The sequence below is a fragment of the Salvelinus alpinus genome, chromosome 3 (genome assembly GCF_045679555.1).
Source record: "Salvelinus alpinus chromosome 3, SLU_Salpinus.1, whole genome shotgun sequence".
In the NCBI taxonomy this organism is placed as follows: Eukaryota; Metazoa; Chordata; class Actinopteri; order Salmoniformes; family Salmonidae; genus Salvelinus; species Salvelinus alpinus.
The window spans coordinates 67,914,706-67,939,841 of NC_092088.1; the positions used below are offsets into that span (position 1 = coordinate 67,914,706).

General features: G+C 42.6%; 1 protein-coding gene across 2 annotated transcripts in view; it reads right to left on the minus strand.

Annotated features, from left to right (window-relative positions):
* Window positions 1–306: 306 nt before the first annotated feature.
* abca5 (ATP-binding cassette, sub-family A (ABC1), member 5) overlaps window positions 307–25,136 on the minus strand; it is a 110,308-nt gene continuing 85,478 nt past the window's right edge. The window contains exons 22-37 of one of the 2 annotated variants that reach the window (XM_071393826.1): window positions 24,249–24,362; window positions 23,276–23,446; window positions 21,719–21,832; window positions 21,265–21,471; window positions 20,970–21,061; window positions 18,130–18,253; window positions 17,830–17,947; window positions 16,872–16,963; window positions 13,115–13,290; window positions 9,534–9,609; window positions 8,581–8,675; window positions 6,928–7,047; window positions 1,753–1,905; window positions 1,485–1,564; window positions 1,317–1,372; window positions 307–1,179 (exon numbers count right to left, since the gene is read on the minus strand). In XM_071393826.1, coding sequence (XP_071249927.1) covers window positions 1,039–1,179; window positions 1,317–1,372; window positions 1,485–1,564; window positions 1,753–1,905; window positions 6,928–7,047; window positions 8,581–8,675; window positions 9,534–9,609; window positions 13,115–13,290; window positions 16,872–16,963; window positions 17,830–17,947; window positions 18,130–18,253; window positions 20,970–21,061; window positions 21,265–21,471; window positions 21,719–21,832; window positions 23,276–23,446; window positions 24,249–24,362 — 1,929 coding nt within the window. In that variant the 3' untranslated portion in view covers window positions 307–1,038. Of the gene's footprint in view, window positions 1,180–1,316; window positions 1,373–1,484; window positions 1,565–1,752; window positions 1,906–6,927; window positions 7,048–8,580; window positions 8,676–9,533; window positions 9,610–13,114; window positions 13,291–16,871; window positions 16,964–17,829; window positions 17,948–18,105; window positions 18,254–20,969; window positions 21,062–21,264; window positions 21,472–21,718; window positions 21,833–23,275; window positions 23,447–24,248; window positions 24,363–25,136 lie in introns of both variants that reach the window. The other variant, XM_071393825.1, reaches the window with a different exon arrangement.

The window sequence follows — 25,136 nt, forward strand, 5'->3', positions numbered from 1 at the left end:
TAGGTGATCAAATACTTATGTCATGCAATAAAATGCAAATTAATTACTTAAAAATCATACAATGAGATTTTCTGGATTTTTGTTTTAGATTCCGTCTCTCACAGTTGAAGTGTACCTATGATAAAAATTACAGACCTCTACATGCTTTGTAAGTAGGAAAACCTGCAAAATCAGCAGTGTATCAAATACTTGTTCTCCCCACTGTATATATATATATATATATATATATATAGATCTATATTTATAAACTGGGTGGTTCGAGCCCTGAATGCTGATTGGCTGACAGCTGCGGTATATCAGACCGTATACTACAGGTATGACAAAACATTTATTTTTACTGCTCTAATTATGTTGGTAACCAGTTTATAATAGCAATAAGGTGCCTCGGGTTTTGTGGTATATGGCAAATATACCATGGCTAAGGGCTGTGTCCAGGCACTCCGCGATGAGTAATGCATAAGAATAGCCCTTAGCCGTGGTATATTGGCCATATACCACACCTCCTCGGGCCTTATTGCTTAAATATACATATCCATATATACCAACTCGCTGTGAATTCAGATAAAAAATCAAATAAAACCTATTAAAAAACCGGAGTAGGTATTAGTCGTATCAGTGCGTCATCAGAGGAGAGAGATTCTGGTTGGGTGGAGTGGAGCAGGCCCTTTGGTTAGTCAGTGCAAAGGTCAGAAAACACACAGTAGTTCGGACAACTCACACACCTCAGCCCCAGAGAGACTTCCCATCCCAAACACACACAGTTCAGTTGCTAGCCCTCCAGGGCCATGTCCATAGGGGCATCCATCTGTCCTGTGACGCCCATCTTGTCCTATTAGTTTGGGCTGGTGGTGGGTGGTTGTGTGAGCCGTGAGGTGAGGGGTGAGTGCATTGCCAGGGCTGGCATAGCCTGTGCCATAGTAAACTCGTTTCCAGCCTCTTTAGGCTGGGGACGAGGTTAGTGCCATGTAGGCAGGGATAATGGGAGCCCAGAGACTGTGCCGGCCACAGACAGCCAGCCCCCCTCCCCCCCAGTAGAGCTCAGAGCTGGTGCACAATGCTGTCTGTGTGGTTGACAGGCACAGGGCCGTCCTGGCGGAGCCGCTGCCACTGGAACGTGGTGCTGAGGGAACCCACCTCTTCCTCCTCGTTTTCCTGCTCCTTAGCAAACTCCATGAAGACCTGAGAGATGGGGTGAGAGAGAGAGCAAGAGAGAGACTAGCTAAGACAAATAGTCAGGAAGTGGATGGCGTTTGCATTGCAGTTGATGTAACATCATCACATGAAATTCAAGGTAAGGTTCACAAATGAGTACTTACCTGCTCTAAGGTTGATTGTGAAAAGTTGTACTCTTCAAAGTTGAAGGCTTGCTTAGCTGGAGGCAGGGGAGAGCAGAAAATATTAGAACAGAATGCATTTTGCCTAAATTGTAACTGATCAATGAAAAATGAGGCAGATGGTCAGAGAGTGATCACACACACACTCACCACTCTCTAGCTGAGAGAAGGACTTGGCCAGTGACTTGACATCCTCCATGGGGATCTTGTAAACCATCAGGGTGGCAAAGCTGCAAGACAGAGGCAGCAGGCTTTAGCATGTCATTACACACACACACACACACACACACACACACACACACACACACACACACACACACACACACACACACACACACACACACACACACACACACACACACACACACACACACACACACACACACACACACACACACACACCTCTGCTCTGACTCACCTCTCCTGTCTTGCAGCGTGAGGGAAGATTCGACGGATCTCCTTGTGGAGCAGTGCCACTTGTTGGAGCCCCGTCAGCTCCTCTCTCAGCTTCACTTCCAGGCTGTAGCCACGCCCATACTTCCCCTTCAGGTGCTGGATAGACCCAATACACCTGAGAGACAGAGACACATCATCATCATCACAACTACATAGACCCAATACACCTGAGAGACAGAGACACATCGTCATCATCACAACTACATAGACCCAATACACCTGAGACACATCATCATCATCATCACAACTACATAGACCCAATACACCTGAGACACATCATCATCATCATCATCATCACAACTACATAGACCCAATACACCTGAGACACATCATCATCATCATCATCACAACTACATAGACCCAATACACCTGAGACACATCATCATCATCATCACAACTACATAGACCCAATACACCTGAGACACATCATCATCATCATCACAACTACATAGACCCAATACACCTGAGACACATCATCATCACAACTACATAGACCCGATACATCTGAGACACATCATCATCATCACAACTACATAGACCCGATACATCTGAGACACATCATCATCATCACAACTACATAGACCCAATACACCTGAGACACATCATCATCACAACTACATAGACCCAATACACCTGAGACACATCATCATCATCACAACTACATAGACCCAATACATCTGAGACACATCATCATCATCACAACTACATAGACCCAATACATCTGAGACACATCATCATCATCACAACTACATAGACCCAATACATCTGAGACACATCATCATCATCACAACTACATAGACCCGATACATCTGAGACACATCATCATCATCACAACTACATAGACCCAATACACCTGAGACACATCATCATCATCATCACAACTACATAGACCCAATACATCTGAGACACATCATCATCATCATCACAACTACATAGACCCAATACACCTGAGACACATCATCATCATCATCACAACTACATAGACCCAATACATCTGAGACACATCATCATCATCACAACTACATAGACCCGATACATCTGAGACACATCATCATCATCACAACTACATAGACCCAATACACCTGAGACACATCATCATCATCATCACAACTACATAGACCCAATACACCTGAGACACATCATCATCACAACTACATAGACCCGATACATCTGAGACACATCATCATCATCACAACTACATAGACCCGATACATCTGAGACACATCATCATCATCACAACTACATAGACCCAATACACCTGAGACACATCATCATCACAACTACATAGACCCAATACACCTGAGACACATCATCATCATCACAACTACATAGACCCAATACATCTGAGACACATCATCATCATCACAACTACATAGACCCAATACATCTGAGACACATCATCATCATCACAACTACATAGACCCAATACACCTGAGACACATCATCATCATCACAACTACATAGACCCGATACACCTGAGACACATCATCATCATCATCATCATCACAACTACATAGACCCAATACACCTGAGAAACATCATCATCATCATCACAACTACATAGACCCAATACACCTGAGACACATCATCATCATCACAACTACATAGACCCAATACACCTGAGACACATCATTATCATCATCACAACTACATAGACCCAATACACCTGAGACACATCATCATCATCACAACTACATAGACCCAATACACCTGAGATATAACACATCCTCATCACAACTACATAGACCCAATACACCTGAGACACATTATCATCATCATCACAACTACATAGACCCAATACACCTGAGAGACAGAGACACATCATCATCATCACAACTACATAGACCCAATACACCTGAGAGACAGAGACACATCATCATCATCACAACTACATAGACCCAATACACCTGAGACACATCATCATCATCATCACAACTACATAGACCCAATACACCTGAGACACATCATCATCATCATCACAACTACATAGACCCAATACACCTGAGACACATCATCATCACAACTACATAGACCCAATACACCTGAGACACATCATCATCATCATCACAACTACATAGACCCAATACACCTGAGACACATCATCATCATCACAACTACATAGACCCAATACACCTGAGACACATCATCATCATCATCACAACTACATAGACCCAATACACCTGAGACACATCATCATCATCATCACAACTACATAGACCCAATACAACTGAGACACATCATCATCATCATCATCACAACTACATAGACCCAATACACCTGAGACACATCATCATCATCATCACAACTACATAGACCCAATACACCTGAGACACATCATCATCATCATCATCACAACTACATAGACCCAATACACCTGAGACACATCATCATCATCATCACAACTACATAGACCCAATACACCTGAGACACATCATCATCATCATCACAACTACATAGACCCAATACACCTGAGACACATCATCATCATCATCACAACTACATAGACCCAATACACCTGAGACACATCATCATCATCATCATCACAACTACATAGACCCAATACACCTGAGACACATCATCATCACAACTACATAGACCCAATACACCTGAGACACATCATCATCACAACTACATAGACCCAATACACCTGAGACACATCATCATCATCATCACAACTACATAGACCCAATACACCTGAGACACATCATCATCACAACTACATAGACCCAATACACCTGAGACACATCATCATCATCATCACAACTACATAGACCCAATACACCTGAGACACATCATCATCACAACTACATAGACCCAATACACCTGAGACACATCATCATCACAACTACATAGACCCAATACACCTGAGACACATCATCATCATCACAACTACATAGACCCAATACATCTGAGACACATCATCATCATCACAACTACATAGACCCAATACACCTGAGACACATCATCATCATCATCATCATCACAACTACATAGACCCGATACATCTGAGACACATCATCATCATCACAACTACATAGACCCAATACACCTGAGACACATCATCATCATCATCACAACTACATAGACCCAATACACCTGAGACACATCATCATCATCATCATCATCACAACTACATAGACCCAATACACCTGAGACACATCATCATCATCATCACAACTACATAGACCCAATACACCTGAGACACATCATCATCATCACAACTACATAGACCCAATACACCTGAGATATAACACATCCTCATCACAACTACATAGACCCAATACACCTGAGACACATTATCATCATCATCACAACTACATAGACCCAATACACCTGAGAGACAGAGACACATCATCATCATCACAACTACATAGACCCAATACACCTGAGAGACAGAGACACATCATCATCATCACAACTACATAGACCCAATACACCTGAGACACATCATCATCATCATCACAACTACATAGACCCAATACACCTGAGACACATCATCATCATCATCACAACTACATAGACCCAATACACCTGAGACACATCATCATCATCACAACTACATAGACCCAATACACCTGAGACACATCATCATCATCATCACAACTACATAGACCCAATACACCTGAGACACATCATCATCATCATCACAACTACATAGACCCAATACAACTGAGACACATCATCATCATCATCATCACAACTACATAGACCCAATACACCTGAGACACATCATCATCATCATCACAACTACATAGACCCAATACACCTGAGACACATCATCATCATCATCATCACAACTACATAGACCCAATACACCTGAGACACATCATCATCATCATCACAACTACATAGACCCAATACACCTGAGACACATCATCATCATCATCACAACTACATAGACCCAATACACCTGAGACACATCATCATCATCATCACAACTACATAGACCCAATACACCTGAGACACATCATCATCATCATCATCACAACTACATAGACCCAATACACCTGAGACACATCATCATCACAACTACATAGACCCAATACACCTGAGACACATCATCATCACAACTACATAGACCCAATACACCTGAGACACATCATCATCATCATCACAACTACATAGACCCAATACACCTGAGACACATCATCATCACAACTACATAGACCCAATACACCTGAGACACATCATCATCATCATCACAACTACATAGACCCAATACACCTGAGACACATCATCATCACAACTACATAGACCCAATACACCTGAGACACATCATCATCACAACTACATAGACCCAATACACCTGAGACACATCATCATCATCACAACTACATAGACCCAATACATCTGAGACACATCATCATCATCACAACTACATAGACCCAATACACCTGAGACACATCATCATCATCATCATCATCACAACTACATAGACCCGATACATCTGAGACACATCATCATCATCACAACTACATAGACCCGATACACCTGAGACACATCATCATCATCATCATCATCACAACTACATAGACCCAATACACCTGAGACACATCATCATCATCATCACAACTACATAGACCCAATACACCTGAGACACATCATCATCATCACAACTACATAGACCCAATACACCTGAGACACATCATCATCATCATCACAACTACATAGACCCAATACACCTGAGATATAACACATCCTCATCACAACTACATAGACCCAATACACCTGAGACACATTATCATCATCATCACAACTACATAGACCCAATACACCTGAGATATAACACATCCTCATCACCATCATCCTAATCACAACTACCACAAATCAACTCCCCAATACACCACCTGATCTCAACACCAAACAAAATATCTAAACACTAAAAACATACCTACAGTATGATAAAAAGACAAAGTTATTTATAACCTAGTTACTGCGACATAGATTATTAGCTATAGCAATGTATTTGCAACATATCACACCTTTTCCCCAATGTCAGAGCTTCTGGACATCCCCCTGTTCCCCTCATTGAGTTGGATAGAGGGCAGACCACAAACAGCCATTGTGGCAAGTGCATTCTCTATCCAACGCTATGTTCCACCCATCTTCACCCCTACTCTGATACCCCAACACTCACCTGAGCTGCCCTGACACCATGATGGCCACGCGGTCACACACAGCCTCAGCCTCCTCCATGTAGTGAGTGGTCAGAATGGCCCCACGCTGGCGGTTCTTAAACGCTGCCCGGATAGCCCTCCTGGAGACCGGATGAACCAGAGGAACAGAAGGACCACAGCCTTAGCACTTTACTGGCTACTTAACAGAGTAGAACAATGAAAATCTAAAACTAAAAAACAAACTGAAAACCTTTGAAACTGAAGATGACATATACTTTTGGTTATGTAGTATATGGACACCTGCTCGTCAACCATCTCATTCCAAAATCATGGGCATTAATATGAAGTTGGTTCCCCTTTTGCTGCTATAACAGCCTCCACTCTTCTGGGAAGGCTTTCCACTAGATGTTAGAACATTGCTGCAGGGACTTGCTTCCATTCAGACACAAGAGCATTAGTGAGGTTGGACACTGATGTTGGGCTATTAGGCCTGTTGGGCTAGTCGGAATTCCAATTAATTCCAAAGGTGTTCGATGGGGTTGAAGTCAGGGCTCTGTGCAGGCCAGTCAAGTTCTTTCACACTGATCTTGACAAACATTTTCTATATGAACCTCGCTTTGTGCACGGGGGCATTGTCATGCTGAAACTGGAATGGGCCTTCCTCAAACTGTTGCCACAAAGTTGGAAGCACAGAATCATCTAGAATGTAATTGTATGCTGTAGCGTTAAGATTTCCCTTCACTGGAACAAAGGGGCCTAGCCCGAACCATGGAAAACAGCTCCGGACCATTATTCCTCCTCCACCAAACTTTACAGTTGGCACTTTGCATTCGGGCAGGTAGCGTTCTCCTGGCATCTGCCAAACCCAGATTTGTCCTTCGGACTGCCAGAGAGTGAAGAATGATTCATCACTCCAGAGAAAGCTTTTCCACTGCACCAGAGTCCAATGGCGGCGAGCTTTACATCACTCCAGCCGACGCTTGGCATTGCGCATGGTGATCTAAAGCTTGTGTGCGGCTGCTCGGCCATGAAATTTCATGAAGCTCCCGACGAACAGTTCTTGTGCTGACGTTGCTTCCAGAGGAAGTTTGGAACTTGTTAGTGAGTGTTGCAACCGAGGACAGACGATTTTTATGCGATACACGCTTCAGCACTCTGTGGACCCATTCTGTGAGCTTGTGTGGCCTACCACTTTGCAGCTGAGCCGTTGTTGCTCCTAGACGTTTCCACTTCACAGTAACATCACTTACAGTTGACTGGAGCAGCTCTAGCAAGGTAGAAGTTTGACAAACTGACTTGTTGGAAAGGTGGCATCCTATGACGGTGCCACTTTGAAAGTGACTGAGCTCATCAGTAAGGCCATTCTACGGCCAATGTTTGTCTACGGCCAATGTTTGTCTATGGAGATTGCATGGCTGTGTGCTCGATTTATACACCTGTCAGCAATGGGTGTGGCTGAAATAGCTGAATCCACTGAAGGTGTGTCCACATGCTTTTGTATATATAGTGTACATATACAAATGACACAATGAAACACGATACATTCTGGTTTCTATTGATTGCAGTGTGATTTTGCTGTAATTTCTCAGCCTTGTACCGCACAACTATTTCTTGTCAACAACATTGTTTTGGTCTGATTGTGCCTGTCCCAGGGAGAGGAGCATGGGTCTCACCACATGCGTTGTTTGGACTTGGGGTCCATCCCTGCAGAAGGCTCGTCCAGCAGAACTATCTGAGGGTTCCCCAACATGCTGAGAGCAAAGCACAACTGAAACACATAAACAGGAAACACAAAGGAAAACAGTCAACAACGTGTGGCACAGATACAAATGAAACAGGCAAATGAGAATTAGTGAGGGCAAAAGGATTTGAATGTTTGGGCTAGGCTAAAACACACAAAGAAAACGCAACAATAAAAATCTAATATATTTATAAAGCACTTTTTACATCAGCAGATGTCCCAAAGTGCTTATACAGAAAACCAAACCTAAAATTCTAAACAGCAAGCAATGTAGACGTAGAAGCAAGGTTGGCTAGGAAAAACTCCCTAGTAAGTCAGGAAGAAACCTAGAGGAACCAGGCTCTGAGGGGTTGACAGTCTTCTTCTGGCTTTCCCAGGTGGGGATTATAAGATTGTCCATTAAGGCCAGATCGTTCTTCAAGATGTTCAAACTACCATAGATGACCAGCAGGGTCAAATAATAAATCACAGCGGTTGTAGTGGGTACTACCTGTAGCCTTTTCTTTCCAGCACCTCAGGAGTAAACGTCAATTGGATTCTCATAGCTGAGCATTCAGAGATTGAGACAGCAGTCAACATACTGTGACACAGATATACAAATTAAACAAGTGAGCAAAGTAAGGTTGTAGGGTTGTTTGAACTGGCAGAGGGAGGATACACTCACCTCATTTCCTCTCTCTATTATCAAACATCACATTAAATGATGGATGGTACTGCTAGGCCCAAACGGAATCTCTGAAGCAACCCCATTTCAGCTTTCCAAATGTCTCCCTGGCAAGCAGTTTCAAAGTAAAAGTCTCCCTTTCCACAGTGTTATGTAAAGGTGTGGAGAGTAGACAGAGTGTAAAGTGGAACTCTCTCTTGCTCTCCCTCTTTCTGTCTCACCTTCCTCTTGATCCCAGCTGAGAGGTTTTTTGCCTGCTTGTGGAGGTGGCCCTTCAGCTCCAGAGCATTCACCACACTGATAGGAACACAGAGAGAGAGAGACAAATACAAAGTTCACACAAAGTCCATTCCACAGGAGACCACAGCAAAAAGGTACATAACAGAAAAATAAAGAGGGCCAAGTCTAAAAGGCAGGTTAGATAAGAGGCAAACGTTAGACACATTATTCATTTTTTAGGATTAAAATGAACTCCAGATAAACAATCCAATCAATGCTTAGTTGTCAACAGTACATCTCTGACTACATCAGGCACCAGCTGTTACTACCACAAGACAGTTGACATAAGGGTATTTATATCTATTATGGGGTCCAAACACATTAATGCACTTACATTACATATATAAAAAGATAAAACAGTACATCATATAACATTATTACACTACTACATATCTACAATACAAAATGTATAAAACCACCGTACAACAATATTACAACGTACGTGTGTGTAGTGTGTGTGTGCTAGCGCTTGTGTGCGTATGCTTGTGTCTGCACCTTTGTGTGTCTCTTCACAGTCTCCGCTGTTCCATAAGGTGTATTTTTACCTGTTTTTTTTTATTTTTATTTTTAAATCTGGACTTGGGGATTGTGAAGAGACCTCTGGTGACATGTCTTGTGGGGTATGTATGGGTGTCTGAGCTGTGTGCTAGTAGTTTAAACAGACAACTCAGTGCATTCAGCTTGTCAACACCTCTTACAAAAACAAGTAGTGATGAAGTAAGTCAATCTCTCTTCCACTTTGAGCCATGAGAGATTTACATGCATATCATTGTTAGCTCTCTGTTTACTTTAAAGGGCCAGCCGTGCTGCCCTGTTCTGAGCCAATTGTAATTACCCTAAGTCCCTCTTTGTGGCACAATGGTTAACATCTCTTTTCTGAGTGTACTGCATATAACCAGCTTCTCAGGCGCCATCTCAGTGTGCTTTATTCTATAGCTAGAGGACTCCTGATAGTATAATTTTTTGGTCTTTATCTATTGATGTCTAGTACTGTCTGTTTGCTAGCTAGGGCCATCTACTTTAAGTGCTCCCTGTCTTCACAGTGACCTACTTGGTGTCTGCTGACTGTTCATAATTTGCAGATAGTTCATGACACATCAATCAGGATGAAGGTACAGGGCAATTTGGGACTTATTTTGGTAATCAGTGGCTATATTGGAGTGCTTTCACTTCTCCTAGGCAATCAGCAATTAGTACAGGGAGGCGTGCTCTCCACCTCTGATAAGCAATTAGCAATTAGTGTTAGTTCTTCAGTCTCCCCTGGTTTCTCAGTGGTAGCGGCGGTCGTGTCAGTTCGGTCTCATAACTAAGACCAACGCCGAAACAAAGACGGTTCTGCGGAGTTGTTGGAGGAAGGCTCCACACTCTCACTTGAGTATATTTTACCTAGTTATTTACTTTGATTTTGCAGCTTTGTCAACCCTGTGCGTTTTCTATACCTGTTTGCACCTCTCCCTGTAGTATTGACAGACGTTCCCCACAACTTGGTTGCAACCCTCCTAATTTAGTGTACCCTGCACGCACAATCCATGTGGAATTCCTGATCTCTGGCAGCATTTGGAACTGCCACTCTGCGGTCAAGAATGCCTAGTTCATCTCAGCCTATGCTGCCATTCAATGCATTGACTTTTTGGCCCTGATGAAGACATATATCACCCCAGAGAACACTGCTACTCCAGCTACTCTACATCTGACTGTTTCTCTCATAGTCCGAGAGCACCTGGTCTTTGGTGGTGGTGACACAGGTCTACAAATTTCTCCTAAGTGGAGATTTTCTATTCTCACCTGTCCATCTCCTCTCCCTTCTGCTAAATAATTCTCCCGACTCTGCCTCTTCGACTACTTCCCTCCCTTTCCGCATCCTATGACCTGCACAGTCCCCTTTCCTCCCGGCCAGCTCGGCCCTCCCCTCCTGCTCCGTGGCTGAGTGACTCATTGTGAGTTTACAGAACAGGGCTGCGAGCAGCTGAGTGAAAAATAGAGGAACACTAAACTTCCGGAGAACCTATCATCCTTTCACTCCCTCCTCTCTACCTTCTCTTCCTCTGTATCTGCTGCTAAAGCCACTTTCAACCACTACATTTCATGCTTCTGCCTCTAACCCTAGGAAGTTCTTCCACCTCCTCCCTCTCTGTGGACGAGTTTGTCAACAACTTTGAGGAAAAATAGGTTGACGACATCCGCTACTCCTTCACTCAGCCTATTGAGTCCACTGGTCTCACTCAACTACCCTACGCCTTGACCTCTTTCTCCCCTTTTCCAGATGACGTCTGGCCACTGGACAACCTGCCCGCTCGACCCCAGACCATCTCGGAGACCTTCTCTCATTAACTCATCCCTGACCACTGGCTGCGTCCCCTCTAAATTGAAAATGGCCAGAGTTGCTCCCCTCAAGAAACCAACACTCGACTCATCTGACGTCAAACTATAGACGTGTAGCCTTTCCTTTCCAAAACACTTGAGTGTGCTGTCTATGATCAACTTTATCGTTATGGCTCTCAACGATCTTGACCCTAAATAGTCAGGCTTCAAGATGGGTCACCCAACCGAGACTGCTCTTCTGTGTCAGAGGCTCTCTGCACTGCCAAAGCTGACTCTCTCCTCTGTTCTCATCCTGCTAGATCTATCCACTGCCTTTGACACCATGAACCATCAGATCCTTCTCTCCACCCTCTCAGGGCTGGGCATCTCGGGCTCTGCACACTTTTGGATTGAATCCTACCTGGCAGGCCGCTCCTACCAGATGACATGGAGAGGATCTGCGTCGGACACAGATTTACTGGTGTCCCCCAGCGCTCGGTTCTAGGGCCTCTATACACCAAGTCACTCGACTCCGTCATATCCTCACATGGTATCTCCTATCATTGCTCTGCAGATGACACGCAACTACCTTTCTCCTTCCCTTCTGACACCCAGGTGCCCGGCCCACCACCTCAAGCTCAATAAGACATAACTGCTCTTCCCCTGGGGGAAGGCCTGCCCGCTCAAAGACCTCTCCATCATGGTTGACAACTCCAGTGTCGCCCTCCCAGTGCAAAGAACCTTGGCGTGACACTGGACAACACTGTTGTTCTCTGCAAACATCAAAGCAGTGACCCGCTCTTGCAGGTTCATGCTCTACAACATCCGTAGAGTATGACCCTATAATACACAGGAAGTGGTGAAGGTCATAATCCAGGCACTTGTCATCTCCCATCTGGACTACTGCAACTTGCTGTTGGCTGGGTTCCCCTCTTGTGCCATCAAAACTCCGAAACTTATCCAGAACGCGGCCGTCTGCCTGGTTTTCAAGTTCTCCCATGTCACCCCGCTCCTCCTCATGCTCCACTGGCTTCCAGTTGAAGCTCCCATCCACTACAAGACCATGGTGCTTACCTACGGAACAGCAACTGCCCCCACCCACCACACTTTCGTTGCCTGTGATATGTGGTTGTCCTTCCTAGTTAACATGAATGCAGTCACACTGGAAAAGAGCATCTGCTAAATGACAAGTATTAACTGTATTATGATAGTGGATAGTTACCGTGTGATGATGCCAGGGACGTCCTGTCCCTGGAGGCCCTTGATGGCAGCGTAGATCTCCAGGTGTTCCTCCAGGGTGATGCGGGGCCACAAAGGGCTGACCTGGGGACAGTAGCCTATATGCTCCAGGGGGTTGTCTACTGGACGGAACTCTGTACTGTAGTCCCCCATCAGGACCTGAGGCAAGAAAAACAGACTGTCATATTTAATCATAGGATCAGATTGGACCTTAAATGCAGCTGTTTGGTCTCAATTATTGCCCAGAAATGGTTTAACTTCTTATGGCTGCAGGGGCAGTATTGAGTAGCTTGGATGAAAGGTGCACAGAGGTGCCCAGAGTAAACAGCCTGCTCCTCAGTCATAGTTGCTAATATATGCATTATTATTAGGATAGAAAACACTCTGAAGTTTCTAAAACTGTTTGAATTATGTCTGTGAGTATAACAGAACTCATATGGCAGGCAAAAACCTGGTAAAAAATCCAACCAGGAAGTGAGAAATCTGAGGTTGGTCGATTTTCAACTCCTCGCCTATTGAAAACACAGTAGGATATGGATCTGTTTGCACTTCCTACGGCTTCCACTAGATGTCAACAGTCTGTAGAACCTTGAATGAAGCTTCTACTGTGATGTGGGGCTGAATGAGAGGGGAATGAATCAGTGGTCTGGCAGAGAGCCAGGTCCTGGTCACGCGCATTCCACATGATATCGACTTGCGTTCCATTACTTCTATAGACACAAAGGAATTCTCCGGTTGGAACGTTATTGAATATTTATGATAACAACATCCTAAAGATTGATTCTATACTTAGTTTGACAAGTTTATTCAACCTGTAATATAACTTTTTGAAGTTTTCGTCCGACGTTTGGCTGGACCTGCACGAGCGTTTGGATTTGTGTACTAAACGCGCTAACAAAAGTAGCTACTTAGACATAATCGAACAAACCAACATTTCTTGTGGGAGTCCTGGGAGTGCATTCCGACGAAGATTAATAATGCTTTTAATGAGTTTTGTTGACTGCACAATTTGGCAGATAACTGTATGGCTTACTTTTGTTGCTGAACGCTGTTCTCAGATTATTGAATATTGTGCTTTTGCCGTAAAGATTTTTTAAATCTGACACAGCGGTTGCATTAACAAGTGTATCTTTAATTCTATGTAAAACATGTATCTTTCATCAAAGTTTATGATGAGTATTTATGTTATTTGACGTGGCTCTCTGCAATTTCTCCGGATATTTTGGAGGCATTTCTGAACATGCGAATAAATCCAACCAGGAAGTGAGAAATCTGAGGTTGGTTGATTTTCAACTCATAGCCTATTGAAAACACAGTAGGATATGGATCTGTTTGCACTTCCTACGGCTTCCACTAGATGTCAACAGTCTGTAGAACCTTGAATGAGGCTTCTACTGTGATGTGGGGGTGAATGAGAGGGGAATGAATCAGTGGCGCCAATGTAAACTTAAAGGTTTTTGGATATAAATATGAACTTAATCGAACAAAACATATATGTATTGTGTAACATGAAGTCCTATGAGTGTCATCTGATGAAGATCATCAAAGGTTAGTGATTCATTTTCTCTATCTGCTTTTTGTGACTCCTGTCACAAATAGCTGTGTTTTTCTGTGATTTTGCGGTGACCTAACAATCGTTTGTGGTGCTTTCACTGTAAAGCCTATTTGAAATCGGACACTTTGGTGGGATTAACAACAAGATTACCTTTAAAATGGTATAAGATACATGTATGGTATAAGATACATGTATGTTGCACTTTCACTGGCTGTTGTCATATTATCCCGTTAATGGGATTGCAGCCATAAGAAGATAACCTCTTGACACTACAGGGGGTGCTGTTTCAACTTGGACATTTATCGTTCCCAAATTAAACTGCCTCGTACTCAATTCTTGCTCGTACAATATGCATATTATTATTACTATTGGATAGAAAACAATCTCTAGTTTCTAAAACCGTTTGAATTATGTCTGTGGGTGAACCAGAACTCTTTCTGCAGCGAAATCCATGACAGGAACTGCGAAGGTCTGAACTAGGCTCTGTTCTCAGATCAGTTTAAAGGTCTGTATGTATCCTATGGGTCGACATGAACTGCACCCGCCTTCCCCTGGATGTCAGTAACCAATGAGAAGTGGAATGGAGTGTCTACGTAGTTCTCAGAGCTTATAAAAGGCCAAGGAACGAAGTGCGCTCTCTTTTCGTCGTTCGTCATTGCGCAAAGCAAGACCTCAAGATGGCATTTTGAAACGCTCAGTTATCGGCCTTAGCTATATCCGTCTAATTTAATTCGATATAGGTGTTAGAAACATCATAACGAAGTTATTTTAAACCGAGTTATATCAGTTTATGCGAGTATATTGCTATTTTCGGAATTTCCTTAGTATTGCGTTTTGGGGATTTGGGAATGTTGTGGCCACATAGCTATTGTTAGCTGCTAATTCCGAAGTTGAAGACGACGTTTTACAACCAAGCAACGATTCTTTTGGACAAAGGACACCTTGCCCAAGATTCTGATGGAAGCTCGTCCAAAAGTAAGAACTATTTATGATGTTATTCAGTATTTATGTGGAAAAATGTAAACGCATTTGTCCGCCGTTATTGCGGCACTAGTCTGGCTGTAACGCACACTGTATGTCTAGTAACGTTAATTTTAAAAATCAAACTCAGCGGTTGCATTAATAACTAATGCATCTTTCATTTGCTGTCCAACCTGTATTTTTTAGTCAAGTTTACGATTATTTATTGATTAGATTAGGTGCCTTTTCAAGATGGCGCCGGCCAGAATGCATGAACTTTTGCTACTGATCACATTGTATAGCCACGATTTGTGCTGCTAAATATGCACATTTTCGAACAAAACCTATATGCATTGTGTAATATGATGTTACAGGACTGTCATCTGTGGAAGTATATCAAGGTTAGTCCAAAATGATATATCTTTTGCTGGATTGTTACGATCGCTAACCTGTGCTGCTGGTAAATTGCTTGTGTTTCTGGCTATCGTGCTAAGCTAATATAATGCTATATTGTGTTTTCGCTGTAAAACACTTAAAAAATCTGACATATTGGCTGGATTCACAAGATGTTGGGCTTTCATTTGCTATACGCTGTGTATTTTTCAGAAATGTTTTAAGATTAGTAATTAGGTATTTGACGTTGGTCTCTGTAATTATTCTGGCAGCTTCGGCACTATTTCAGATTGCAGCTGCAATGTAGAACTGTGATTTATACCTGAAATATGCACATTTTTCTAAAAAAACATATGCTATACAATAAATATGTTATCAGACTGTCATCTTATGAAGTTGTTTCTTGGTTAGTGGCTATTTATATCTTTATTTGGTCGAATTAGTGATGGCTACTGATGGAGTAAAAAACTGGTGGAGTAAAAAAAGTGGTGTCTTTTGCTAACGTGGTTAGCTAATAGATTTACATATTGTGTCTTCCCTGTAAAACATTTTAAAAATCAGAAATGATGGCTGGATTCACAAGATGTGTATCTTTCATCTGGTGTCTTGGACTTGTGATTTAATGATATTTAGATGCTAGTATTTACTTGTGACGCTATGCTAGGCTATGCTAGTCAGCTTTTTTACTGTGGGGGGTGCTCCCTGATCCGGGTTTGGGAGGAATTAGAGGTTAAAAGCCATTTTAAATGTATATGACTTATAAGTCCAGGAAACTGGCCCTAAAAATTCCATATTGGGTCCAGTCAAAAGACAGAGGGTGAATGGTATGTACCTGTCCAGCGGTTGGGACTGTGTCTCCAGACAACATATGCATGATGGTGCTTTTCCCTGCTCCGTTGGGCCCCAGCAGTCCAAGCACCTCACCTGAACACACATACAGTTGATATACTGGTTCTGTTATGAGACCATTGACATTGTTCAAAAACCCAAGCTTCACAGTGCAGACCTCAGAGATTTCTCTGCCATTAATATCCTTGGACGGGCCGCTTAAGTACAGTGTAAAATATATATATAATTTTTTTATACATTTTTGCGATGGAAAAATGTTTTCAGTGTAAACTTAAACGACTAAAAACAGATAGTATGTAGAAAAGATAATGGACCTAAATATTTTTTTATAATATAATCTTTGAACTAACCACCAAAATAAAATAGACAGTCAGGGAGAATAGAAAAATCCCAAAACAATTCATTTAGCAGTATATATTTTGTTATGTTTGGGCAAAAGAACACAGCATTAGCCATGGCAAAATGCATAGAATTGCAGGAAATCTGCTTTAAAACAAAAATAATAATAACAGCTGCATGGAAAGTATAGAATTGGGGGAAATTGGCTTGTCTATAATTTCTTGACACCGCCAAGATTGGGGCCACTATTTTTGATTTTATTTTACTGCGGAGGCAGAACAACCCTGCCACATCCCTTACCACGCCCACCACCTAAGCCTAATTTAAATCCAGTTGAGGCTGCTGAGGGGAGGACGGCTTATAATAATGGCTGGAATGAAGTACATGGAAACCATTTGTCCGATACCATTCTATTTATTCCGGTCCATCCATTACTACGAGCCGTCCTCCCTTCAGCAGCCTCCATTGCTCTGGACATAAGTCATACACTCAAAATCATTGCATTCATAACTTCATGTGATAAATGTTAAGCAATGGAATTGTTTAGTGTTTGACTGATCAAATATACAGTTTACAGTTGGAGAGTAGTAAGCTCAGCTGACCTTTGCGTACACAGAAGGAGATGTTCTTGGTGGCTACCGTCCTCCTCTTCTTGAGAGAGATTCCTTCCCTTGGACATTTATACTGCTTCCTCAAGTTACTCACCACCACTACTGGTTTCTGAAGGGGGGAGGGGGGGGCACACAAGAAAGATTATTAGATGACAGTTAATAGATTATCTGAGGAAACCGTCAAAACATGGCAAATCCCCTTTCAAAGATGGGACTAGTCTTCCACAGAGATCAAGGTGTGAATAAAAAAGCACTTAACACACACACCTCGTAATGGCCACACACACACACCTCCTCACAGCACTGGCAGGTGAGGGCCTCCTTCACCCGAGCCTTTTCCATCTGAACATCTTCATCCTCATTGATCCCCTCCTCTGGGTTACGCTCCACTTTAGCCTTAGTCTTGGAAGAGATCCTTCAGGAGAAAGACAATGGTAATATTCAGTTTCATAGTCTCACGTTGCCATACTTTCAAGTCTCATTCAAATCAAGGAACCTTGGAATCGAAGCTAGGTGGAGTATTATGATGACTTAAAGATCCAATGCAGCCATTGTTATCTCAATATCAAATAATCAAGCACCATACTGTGATTGTTTTAAATTGAAAAGGTCAGAAAGAAACAAAAACAATTTAAAAAAAACTTTTTTTTCATAATGTTTTTGACATTTTTGACTACGTTTTTATTTGTCATCTTTTGGTTGGGGGGGTTACAGGTACAATATTCATGTACATTTACACACTTAGTTTATACTACACGTACCATAAGCTGCCCCTCTACAGAAAAATGTAATTATCATATTAACCACACAGCATTTTGTAATAAAATTGGTAGGTAAAGAAAATAAACAAAGGAGTGGTGGGCCTACAGAAGTCAAGATTTTAGGGAGCGTGCAATTGGCATGCTGACTGCAGGAATGTCCACCAGAGCTGTTGGCAGAGAATTTAGTTTTAATTTCTTGAGCATAAGCCACCTCCAACATCATTTTAGAGAATTTGGCAGTACGTCCAACACTGCAGACCACGTGTAAGCACGCCAGCCCAAGACCTCCACATCCGGCTTCTTCAATTGCGGGATCGTCTGAGACCAGCCACCCGGACAGCTGATGAAACTGTGGGTTTGCACAACCAAATAATTTCTGCACAACCTGTCGGGAAGCTCATTTGTGTCAAGAGTATGTTAGCGGAGCAGAGCTGGAGTTGAGCGTGCCCAATTTGACTGGAGCGTGGAGTAATATTCCTAAAGGCTAGAGCGCCAAGTCTCATGTCTGGAGGAAACCTGACACCAAATATATTTAGATTTGTTTAACACTTCTTTGGTTACTACATGATTCCATATGTGTTATGTCATCGTTTTGATGTCTTCACTATTATTCTACAATGTAGAAAATAGTACAAATAAAGAAAAACCATGGAATGAGTAGGTGTGTCTAAACTTTGGACTGGTACTGTATATGGAATTGTTTTAAGAAGGTCACAAGGATCATTTAGTTATTTGATTTGAAGTATAAAAAAATATATAGGGCCTTACTGCTATTAGCCAATACTAATGCATTGAATAACAGATTATCTACATGGACAGTCCCCCCAAAAATATAAAAAGGACGTTTGTTCTGAAGTATCTCTAGAGAGACACTTATATCTAGAGATATAAGAAAGATCAGGAAACATTTATTATCATATTATTATTTATTTTTTTACATGTATTTAAAAGCTTATTTTTGTCATTAAACAATCTCCATATATACTTCCATTCATTTTTTTCAACTGGTACCACGGGACCTTCAGACGAGTCTTGTGAGGCCTGTGGGTGTTCTAAAGAACTGTTTGGGTCAAAGGTCCATTTGATACTCGTGGTGGCAGAGGAGCTTTCGACATTGTGTCAGAGACAATTACTCTATGCATTTGTCTCTCTCGCTGTAATTCAAACGATCTCTCCCTTTCTTTCTCTCTCCCTCTTTCTTTCTCTCCCTTCCCCCTAGTCTGGGTGTGAACTCCAACACAGTGTCAGTGTGGGTCAAAGGTCCATTTGATACTTGTGGTGGCAGAGGAGACAGTTACTCAATGTATTTGTGTCTCACTCCCTCCCTCTCTCAGTCTGGCATTGTTGCTGGTCTTCCTAGCTGCTGTCCTAGTATTGTCTCTGGCTACGGGGAACATCCAGATCCACGCTCCAGAACTCATCAAGCCAAAGGGTGGCTATTTGAAGAATCTCAAATATAAAATATATGTTGATTTGTTTAACATAACACACTTTGGTTACTACATGATTCCATATGTATTATTTCATAGTTTTGATGTCTTCATTATTATTCAACAATGTAGAAAATAGTAATAATAAAGAACAACTGAATGAGTAGGTGTGTCCAAACTTTTAACCGGTAGTGTACATTGTCTAGATAAAGTTTGATATTATCTGAGTATAATGAGATGGCATGACCCGTAGAATTGAGAGATATTATTGTAATTTCTTTTGATTGTTGAAGTCCCTGGGCCAGGGCCTCCATAGACAATAAAAATAGCTGAGGTGAGATGGGATCCACTAGCCTGCTACTTCTAGTTATTCTGACCAGAACAGAGCAGGTATTGGCATATAGTATTTTAATAATATTTTCCAAAACCGACCAAAGATATGACAATTTAGTCTATCAAAAGCTTTTTTCTGCGTCGAGAGATATAACTGCCCAATGAGCTTTGGTTTCTGATGAAGCATGTAAGATACTGTAAGTAATAGATGATGGCGGCTATCTGAGGATGTACCAATTTGGGTAAGTAGGTTTCGAGACGGGACGACAGGATTTAAAAAAATTGTTTAATATGTTTTTATCAAAGATAGGGGGTGATAGTGAGAGCACTGGGTGGTGTCCTTATCTTTTTTTAAATAAAAGCAAAATTAGCGCTGTATTTATATCCCTTCCAAGTAAACCTTTGTGACCGGTTGTGTTAATCATTTCCGCTAGTTTGTACAAATGGTTCTCTATTCTACTGTATGCGAGTCCTTTTCGACTGCACTGGGACTTTAACAATGACTTTAGTTGTGTGATATTTTTATCAACATACTCCCCCTATCCATTGACCACCACCTCTACCCTCTGAGTAGCCCTGCCCCTCTTCTTCTTCTCTCATCCCTTACCTGCAGAACTGGTCATTCTTCATGGTCCTCCCTCCGTAGCGGATCTCCAACCAGCGCAGCATGAACAGCAGCAGGATGCACTGCAGATAGGGCTGGGGAGAAACAATGTGTGTGATGTGCTCTATGTCTGTCTACAAAAATATTGATATGCTAGCATGCTGTATGAAACAGAAATAATTTCCTACCAGACACAAAGTAACCAACAACAACAAACCCAATCCATGTTACACATCAACATCTCCGTACTCTGACTCCTATTCCTATTATAATGTCCAGGGCATTTCCTGCTACTTACAGATAGGACAGCAATGAGCAGGTTCTTCCAGAGGAAGTCCTCTTCATAGAGGGAGGGCAGGAAGGTGGCCTTGGTGATAGAGTTAAGGCAGCCCATTAAAGGGTAGAGAGGGTTGAAGAAACATAGTGTATTGTGGAGGATCCTCGTCAGCCCGGGGTTGTCGTTCACAAATGACAGCTGGACGATGGAGGCAGACACCACACACACCTAGTATGCAACAAAACGACACACACACACACACAAAATAACCAAAGACAAAGTAATATAGCTGCTCCCACATTGACACAAATCATTAATCTACTTATATATTTTTTTCACTATAGAGGAAACTTGATAATAAAAACAAATCACAGTTTTATTAATATTGTAAGAATGTTGTGTGAACATTGTAATGTTGTGTGAACGTTATATAAATGTTGTGTGACAGGGAGGGAGGGAAGGTTGTTGTTCTCACCATCATGGAGACCACAGAGAAGAAGTCTCTGTTACTCTGGACGCGTGTGAACATGAAAGACACCACGTAGGCGAACAGGATCATAGCTGGACCAAAACCTATCAGACACAGGATCTATAGAAAATAAGATGGAGAGAGTCAGTCTGAGGGAGTGTACAGTGGCATGAAAAAGTATGTGAACCCTTTGGAATTGCCTGGATTTCTGCATAAATTGGTCATAAAATTTGATTTGATCTTCATCTAAGTCACAACAATAGACAAACACAGTCTGCTTAAACTAATAACACACAGTTATACGTTTTCATGTCTTTATTGAACACACCGTGTAAACATTCACAGTGCAAGGTGGGAAAAGTATGTGAGCCCTTTGATTTAATAACTGGTTGACCCTCCTTTGGCAGTGTTAGCAATTTATGTTATTCTTCAATAACACAAACTCCAAAGCAAATCAGGGGGAGAAAAATAGGTTTATTTAAGAAGGACAAATCAGGATGTTATGCTGAGAGGTAGATGTTCAGTCTCCCCTCTCCTCAGCTTTTCTCCACCGAACAAAGGAACAGGATGCCATTTATAACCCCCCCACCCTAACCTGGGGTTGACTAATCAGAAGTCATTGCAGTACAACTTGGCCAATGGCCAAGTAACAAGTATCCTGCACCCGACTCAATGTACAGACTAATGAAAATGTGGCACACGTCGCTCTGAGTTCAGGAGTGACATTCCACAGATTCTAAACAGATGTTGAACTGAAACCCAAGTCCTATTTACAATTTGCTATTGACCATTAGTATTCCAGTACTCTCGTCCTCTGCGTTGTGTATTTATCTTCAAAATATTCTTAAAGCAGCAATAACCTCAAACAAAAGTTTTCTGTTGTTGCGGATCAGACAACAGTCAGGAGGAATTTTGGACCATTCCTCTTTACAAAACCGTTTCAGTTCAGCAACAGTGCTGAACTTTCTCCATTTATAGACAATTTGTCTTACCGTGGACTGATGAACATCAAGGCTTTTAGAGATACTTTTGTAACCCTTTCCAGCTTTATGCAAGTCAACAATTCCTAATCTTAGGTCTTCTGAGATCTCTTTTGTTCGAGGCATGGTTCACATCAGACAATGCTTCTTGTGAATAGCAAACTCAAATTTTGTAAGTGTTTTTTATAGGGCAGGGCAGCTCTAACCAACATCTCCAATCTCGTCTCATTGATTGGACTCCAGGGTAGCTGACCCCTGACTCCAATTAGCTTTTGGAGAAGTGATTAGCCTAGGGGTTCACATACTTTTTCCAACCTACACTGTGAATGTTTAAACGCTGTATTCAATATAGACAAGAAAAATACAACAATTTGTGTGTTATTAGTTCAAGCACACCGTGTTTGTCCATTGCTGTGACTTAGATGAAGATCAGATCAAATTTTATGACCAATTTATGCAGAACTCCAGGTAATTCCAAAAGGTTCACATACTTTTTCTTTCCACTGTATGTGTGTGTTGTTTCTGACTGACCACGGAAGTGTGCGTGTGTACTGTACTAGACACACGAGTCTAACTAACTGACCACTGCGGTGACGTTGCTAGAGGTAAGCAGGTTGGCAGTATGGAAGGAGAAGAGGATGCTGGTCATGGTGGTCAGTATGAGGTAGTAGAAGGGGATGTCCACTGCAGCCTGACCACACCAGTACGCAGACGGGACCAGGCCAGAGATACGCAGCGTTGAACGGCACTTTATCTAGGATTGAGAAGAGAAAGGAAAGAGTTATCAGTCAATATGGAAAGCACACTAAATGAATGCTTTTGAATGTAGATCACAAAAGGAGTGCTTTTTGTTGTATTGTAGGCTTTCAGTTTCACCGCTATTGTTGTTCAATCAATCACCAATAAGGTCATTTCTGAATCGGGAGAAAACTGAAAGCTCCAGACAGTCCTGCATCAGAGCAGTCCCAGACAGTATTCATGGAATGTCTACTATTCTGTGAATCGACTTCTTAGTCCTAACCCTCTCCGTCTCGGGTGAATTGACCGTTTAGTGCTTACCCTCTCCGACTCGGGTGAATCGACCGCTTTAGTGCTTACCCTCTCCGTCTCGGGTGAATCGACTGCTTAGTGCTTTACCCTCTCCGTCTCGGGTGAATCGACCGCTTAGTGCTTACCCTCTCCGTCTCGGGTGAATCGACCGCTTAGTGCTTACCCTCTCCGTCTCGGGTGAATTGACCGCTTAGTGCTTTACCCTCTCCGTCTCGGGTGAATCGACCGCTTAGTGCTTACCCTCTCCGTCTCGGGTGAATCGACTGCTTAGTGCTTACCCTCTCCGTCTCGGGTGAATCGACTGCTTAGTGCTTACCCTCTCCGTCTCGGGTGAATCGACTGCTTAGTGCTTACCCTCTCCGTCTCGGGTGAATCGACTGCTTAGTGCTTACCCTCTCCGTCTCGGGTGAATCGACTGCTTAGTGCTTACCCTCTCCGTCTCGGGTGAATCGACTGCTTAGTGCTTACCCTCTCCGTCTCGGGTGAATCGACCACTTAGTGCTTACCTCTCTGTCTCGGGTGTGGTCCATGGCGAAGTAGGCAGGCATGCCTGCAGCTAGCATCCCCAGTATGATAGCCTCAATGTAGACCAGAGCATATGACGTGGCGTCGGGAATTTGCTAAGGAGAAGAACATAGGGAACGTAAAATTATTGTAGCATGACGATCACTCTTTCAGGCACCTTTTGTTAATTCGATAGATACAGTGGGGAGAACAAGTATTTGATACACTGCCGATTTTGCAGGTTTTCCTACTTACAAAGCATGTAGAGGTCTGTAATTTTTATCATAGATACACTTCAACTGTGAGAGACAGAATCTAAAACAAAAATCCAGAAAATCACATTGTATGATTTTTAAGTAATTCATTTGCATTTTATTGCATGACATAAGTATTTGATACATCAGAAAAGCAGAACTTAATATTGGGTACAGAAACCTTTGTTTGCAATTACAGAGATCATACGTTTCCTGTAGTTCTTGACCAGGTTTGTACACACTGCAGCAGGGATTTTGGCCCACTCCTCCATACAGACGTTCTCCAGATCCTTCAGGTTTCGGGGCTGTCGCTGGGCAATACGGACTTTCAGCTCCCTCCAAAGATTTTCTATTGGGTTCAGGTCTGGAGACTGGGTAGGCCACTCCAGGACCTTGAGATGCTTCTTACGGAGCAACTCCTTAGTTGCCCTGGCTGTGTGTTTCGGGTCGTTGTCATGCTGGAAGACCCAGCCACGACCCATCTCAATGCTCTTACTGAGGGAAGGAGGTTGTTGGCCAAGATCTCGCGATACATGGCCCCATCCATCCTCCCCTCAATACAGTGCAGCCGCCCTGTGCCCTTTGCAGAAAAGCATCCCCAAAGAATGATGTTTCCACCTCCATGCCTCACGGTTG